Below are 6,100 nucleotides of genomic sequence, written 5' to 3' on the forward strand. Positions count from 1 at the left end.
CGGTGAGATTCCGAAGAAATTGAGATCTTGAGATTCAATTTCAACCACATATTTTTCATTTGCTGCTATAGCGCTCCGGCGTACCGGCATGACGGAAGAGTTATAATCATAAATGATTATTCAACATCGCTCGTTCTTTTTTCCCCCCACCACCACCACTGCCACCATATGTGCCACCAACCAACCCCATCACTGCCACCTTTGTCACTTATGTCACCGCCACCTTTGCCACCACCACGTCCTCCACCACCAACCATCATAATCATATATGATTACTCAATTTGTGAACACACACACACACACACACACATATATATATATATATATATATATATATATATATATATATGCATAATAATTTATGATTACAAATATATGTATAAACATGTATAATTATATATGATATGGTTGTAGATGACACTCCACCAAACTCTCTGGGTGACAATCCTCCTTCACCTCCATCGACAAATCTCCCTCAACCATCTCATCCTCCTCCTCGCACTCCTTCAGCTCCTCCCAACTCTCATCCCTAATCTGATGCTGCCAAAAAGGGGGAGAATAATCAACGGTTGTCTGATCATCAAATGCGCATGGTTGTAATTGCACTAACTCCATCTCAGCCTGAGATGTATGAAACTAGAAGGGTTAATCTTCAAAAAGAAATTGTTGTTGCTGATATTCTACATGCTAATACAACAACTGATCCGCCCAGTCCAGACACTAGTGGCCAATAAGAGACCGTTGACTAGCAAGGGTTTGTTGATCTTGGTTTCATGCCATAAGTTGTTGTTCCTTTGAATGGTGTCTACCTTGATTCTTACTTTTAGGGGGAGATTCCTCAAGATGTTCCTCAAGGAACTAATAGTGACACTGACTCTGACAATGATCAGGTCAATCCTTGAAAGAGGAAGGCTTCCTTCTCAGGGGAGCTCATGACGCTGGAGTTGGAAGCTCTTATGTTGCCATTGTTAGTGATCCTTCAACACCTCCTCTTAAAAAGAAAATCAAGCTCATATTTGATCTAAATGAATTAGTAGAAACATGGAGGTTACCCATTGAGGAAGTTAGCAAAATGATTTAGAGTATAATGTTGTTGTTTGACAAAAGAAAGAAGCAAGAAAAGAAGAACGTATGTCTGCCGAACTTGCTCAAGCTCTTGCTTCTGATGATGAAAGTGCTTATGTTCAAAGCACTGATAATCAGGTTAAGAAATCTTTAATAATAATATGGAGAAACAACATATTGTTTCAGACTTGAATGACTAGATCGATCAGAAGAAGTTTGGAGACATTCTTACTCGCAGATCAAAGCTTGATCCCATTATCAAACTAAGATGCACCAAACCAAGAAACAAGTCAATAAAGCTTCATCTGGCTAGGAAAAACAATGAGTATGAGTACACAAAAGTTATATTTGCCCATGAGTTAGTCAAATTTGGATACAATGAGTGGATGCAAATTCAAGAAATTATCGACAAACACAAGGATATTCATGCTTAGGAAGTGAAGATGGAAATTCAGCAGCAACTCAACGAAGTCAAGAAGGTGAACCTTGTACCATCCGCTGGTCCATCTAGATCATCATCCTCATGAAGAACAGGTGCTCCCAGACAGTCCAAGAATACTAAGTTTCTTCATCCTTATGGTACTAGGTACATCAACAATAAATTGGCAGCGGGTGTTGAACAAATCCAATACATCTTTATTCCAGAACCGGAGCATGGGATATTTTATCTTTACAGTTAGAATCAAATGTGCTTTCAACGCACTGATGATCTTCCTTCTGCTCCCACTGAACATTTGTTTCATCTTCGCTTGGAAGGACTTAGTCACTTTGAATTTGAAAGAGGATGTCACGTGCTGATATCTATGGAGCTTAGTAGAAGATTGGATGACGTTAAACTTGATCAATTCAGATAGGTCAAGCCTAAGATCTTGAAAGAAGCTGACAAGTTTTACAATGGCTCTTCTGATAAATATGAAGAAGATTAGTTTTGACATCATAAGATAGGGAGACATTGTCAAGTCACACCTTATGATCTAATGAACCAAACACTCTATACTATTTGTCAGTGTCAGCGTCTTCTCAACTACCAGCGTCAACATATCAAGCATCTCAGCATCAACGCATAGTATAATTATCTAATCTTTTCTATATTAGGTAATGATATAGATAAGTATAGAATAGATAGCAGATCCAGTATCTTTGTTATAAAGATTGGTTCTAAGTATAGATAAGATACAATCCCTTATATCTATTAACCGACATATACACCCTCTGTATATTTCTGGTTTTATATTAATTGTGTAATTAATGTAAATTATTCCTTACTTATTTAGCCTAGATCTTCCCTAATTTCCTCCTGTAATTTCTCTATACAGTGGGTATTTAATCCCATTATTGATCAATGAAAGGCACGATTCCTTTGTGAATTATATGGTATCAGAGCCAAGTGCTCCTCACCTCAAAATTTCTCCCTGTCATCTCAGCTACGGTTGGACATCTTCACCTCTTTTGCAATATTTCTCTTTTCTCTGATCATCTTCTCCATTAACGATGTCAGACAAACAAGACCCAACACCTGTCAAAGCTCTCCATCCCGTCTACACTGTCACAAACATACAGAACAAGATTCATACCCTTGACGGTACAAAGGTATCTTACTCTTCATGGGTTCGATTGTTCAAACTTCATGCTAAAGGCTATAGAGTTCTTGCCCACATCGATGGTTCCAACCCTCCATCCATGACTGACCCGACCTACGAAATCTGGTCTGAAATTGATGCCATTGTCCTCCAATGGATATATGGAACGATATCAGATGATCTCCTTGCTCGTGTGCTTGAACCGGACTCTACCGCATATGAAGCTTGGTTCCAAATTCAGAACATCTTCCTTAACAACAAAGGATCCCGTGCTGCTGCTCTGGAACACGAATTCACAAACCTTACCCTTCGAGCAATGTCGTCCCTTGAAGCTTATTGCCAACGTCTCAAAGACCTGGCAAGCCAACTGAATGACGTCGATTGCCCTGTAAACGAGAAACGTCTGGTCCTTCAACTTGTCCGTGGGCTGCCATTAGAATTTGATACAGTCGGCGCCTACATCAATCAAACCCTACCTCCATGGGATACCGCATGCTCCATGCTTCAACTTGAAATTCAGCGACAACGTGCTCGAGATTCACACTCATCCACAGAAATCGTTGCTACTGTTGAACACGACCCACCCGCAAACTCAAATTTCCGACGGGGCGTATCTGGACACAAAGGCCACCCTCACCAGTAGCGCAACACCAATCGTCGCGCACCAGCATCTGCATCTCCTTCTCGACCTAATTATCCATCTTCTGGGCGGCAACCACAAACCCAATTGAATAAGCGACGAGGTTTTGTGTCCAATCAAACACGCCCTGCATGGGCTGGCTACCCACCATCATACTGGACCCAACCCTACTAGGCTTCTCCACCGCCGTGTCCATATCCCACTCAAGCTGGATGGGCCTCTCCCTGGCCTACCTCTTTTGCCCAGCAACAACCAAGACAAACACAAGCTCAAGCCAATCTCACAGAGGTAAACCCACTTGAACCTTTTGAACTTGGGGCTGCCTTTTCAGCTATGACTCTGGACCAAGAAAATGATGATTGGTATATGGACACTGGATGTACATCTCACCTCACAGCTAACGCAGGTAAAATCTCAATCCCTAGTTTGTCATCTATTAAATCTGTGTTTGTTGCAAATGGAAATCAAGTACCAGTTCTTGGATCAGGTCATACCACCTTACCCCATCCATCTAAACCTATTCATCTAAAAGATATACTCCACACACCTCACACCGTTAAAGATCTTGTATCTGTTCGTAAATTTTGTCGTGATAATTTCTTTTCCGTTGAATTTGACCCATTTGGTTTTTCTGTAAAGGACTACAAGACCAAGAGGCACCTCTCTAGACACGATAGCTCTGGCGATCTCTTCCCCTTCACCAAGAAAGCCAACACTCCAGCTTCATCCTTTTATGTTTCTTCTAGTTCGCCTCTTTGGCATTTTAGACTCGGTCATCCGGGTCATCATGTAATAAATTTTCTTAGTCAAAATAAAAATATTTCTTGCAATAAAAATGATCGTTTATCTGTTTGTCATTCTTGCCAACTTGCTAAACACAAACGCCTACCATTCAAAAATTCCACATCACTCACTCTCAAACCATTCGATCTTGTTCATGCCGACCTTTGGACCTCACCCATCCTTAGCAAAACTAATTATAAATACTACCTCATCATCATTGACGATTTCAGCCATTTTACATGGGTGTTTCCCCTAAAATACAAATCAGAAACTTTTGATAAAATCAAGACGTTCCACAAATATATCTACACCCAATTCAATACTTCCCTCAAAAATTTCCAATGTGACAAGGGTGGTGAATTCGATAACCAAAAATTCCATAATTTTGCTTCTACCACCGGTCTTCACATTCACTTCTCATGCCCACATACCTCCCAACAAAATGGCACGGCAGAACGAATGATTCGTCACATAAACGAAATCATGATGACCCTACTAACCCACGCTTGTTTACCACCTTCCTTTTGGGTTGAGGCCCTTCATACCGCTACCTACTTACACAACCTCCTTCCCACTTCATTACTTGAAAACCGAACCCCTACATCCGCCCTCTACCTAAAACATCCAACTTACAACCACCTATGCACCTTTGGTTGTGCTTGTTTTCCCAACTTAACAGCCACCCGACAACACAAACTCGCACCTAGGTCTACACCTTGTCTTTTCCTCGGTTACCCAGCCCAATACCGAGGCTATAGATGCCTTGACATGTCCACTGGTAAATTCATTCTCTCCCGACATGTAACCTTTGATGAAACTTCTTTTCCTTATGCATCTTACACACCAAACCCACCACACAATTACTCCTTCCTCGAAACAGAACCCTCTCCTCTTCTCTTTCACCCTCCAACCACATCAATCTCTGCTACCACTCAACCACCGTCTAACCACAACTCCACTCTTTCTGCTCCCACTGAAACCCCCCACTCACCCTCCTCCTCCCTCCCAACCGACCCCAACACTTCTTCCTCACCCTCTTCCAACCAAACCTCTGATATTTCGTCCGACCCTACCTCTCCCCCACCCTCGTACTACCCCCTCACTTACTCCCGGAGAAGCCAACCACCCCCTCTACCCCCACCTACGTCCCATCATCCCATGACCACCCGCTCCAAAGTCGGAATCACCAAACCCAACCCACCACTCAACCTTCACACCAACACAAACACCTCCACTATCTCCCCTCTTCCAAAATCCCACAAACACGCCCTCTCTGATCCAAACTGGCACTCCGCCATGACCGATGAACATCGAGCTCTAATAGATAATAACACATGGGAACTTGTACCTCGTCCTACCAATGCTCATGTCATATGTTGTATGTGGATATACCGGCACAAATTTCATGCCAACGGGACTCTTGCACGATATAAAGCACGCCTCGTGATTAATGGAAAATGCCAACAAATCGGAGTAGACTGCGATGAAACATTCAGTCCCGTAGTGAAACCTACCACCATACGCACCGTTCTTAGTCTTGCCGTTTCCCGATCATGGCCTATTCACCAACTAGACGTAAAGAACGCATTCTTACACGAGAGTCTCAACGAGACCGTGTATATGTTCCAACCCCCCGGTTTCACAGACCCACAACACCCAACACACGTTTGTCGTTTACGAAAATCTTTGTACGGGGCTAAACAAACCCCGCGGGCTTGGTATCATCGCTTTGCAACCTTCATTCACACATGCGGTTTTAAAAGCACCAAAAGAGACAACTCTCTCTTTGTCTTCCAACAAGGCACCAAAATGGCATATCTTCTTCTTTACGTGGATGACATTGTTTTGACCGCTTCCAACGAAACAACTCTTCGACACTTTATCACTCTATTATCCAAAGAGTTTGCTATGTCGGATCTTGGGCCTCTTCATCACTTCCTTGGCATCCAAGTTAAACATCAAAATGGGGGATTATTTCTTACCCAAGAACAATATGTGGATGATATTCTTCACCGGGCGAACATGCAACAAT

The 6,100-nt window shown here is 42.4% G+C and overlaps 1 protein-coding gene across 1 annotated transcript; it reads left to right on the forward strand.

Moving 5' to 3' along the window:
* The first annotated feature begins 2,556 nt into the window (after positions 1-2,556).
* LOC145098497 (uncharacterized) lies at positions 2,557-3,288 on the forward strand. Its single transcript, XM_079036133.1, has one exon. It carries the CDS (start codon positions 2,557-2,559, stop codon positions 3,286-3,288), a length of 732 nt encoding a protein of 243 aa, XP_078892259.1.
* Positions 3,289-6,100: the final 2,812 nt, after the last annotated feature.

Source organism: Lactuca serriola, chromosome 4, assembly GCF_051521515.1.
Source record: "Lactuca serriola cultivar US96UC23 chromosome 4, Lser_US96UC23_V15, whole genome shotgun sequence".
Classification (NCBI taxonomy): domain Eukaryota; kingdom Viridiplantae; phylum Streptophyta; class Magnoliopsida; order Asterales; family Asteraceae; genus Lactuca; species Lactuca serriola.

Excerpts from the sequence above, each read along its gene's own strand:
- LOC145098497 (XM_079036133.1), top strand. The coding sequence starts at position 2,557 with ATGTCAGACAAACAAGACCCAACACCTGTCAAAGCTCTCCATCCCGTC.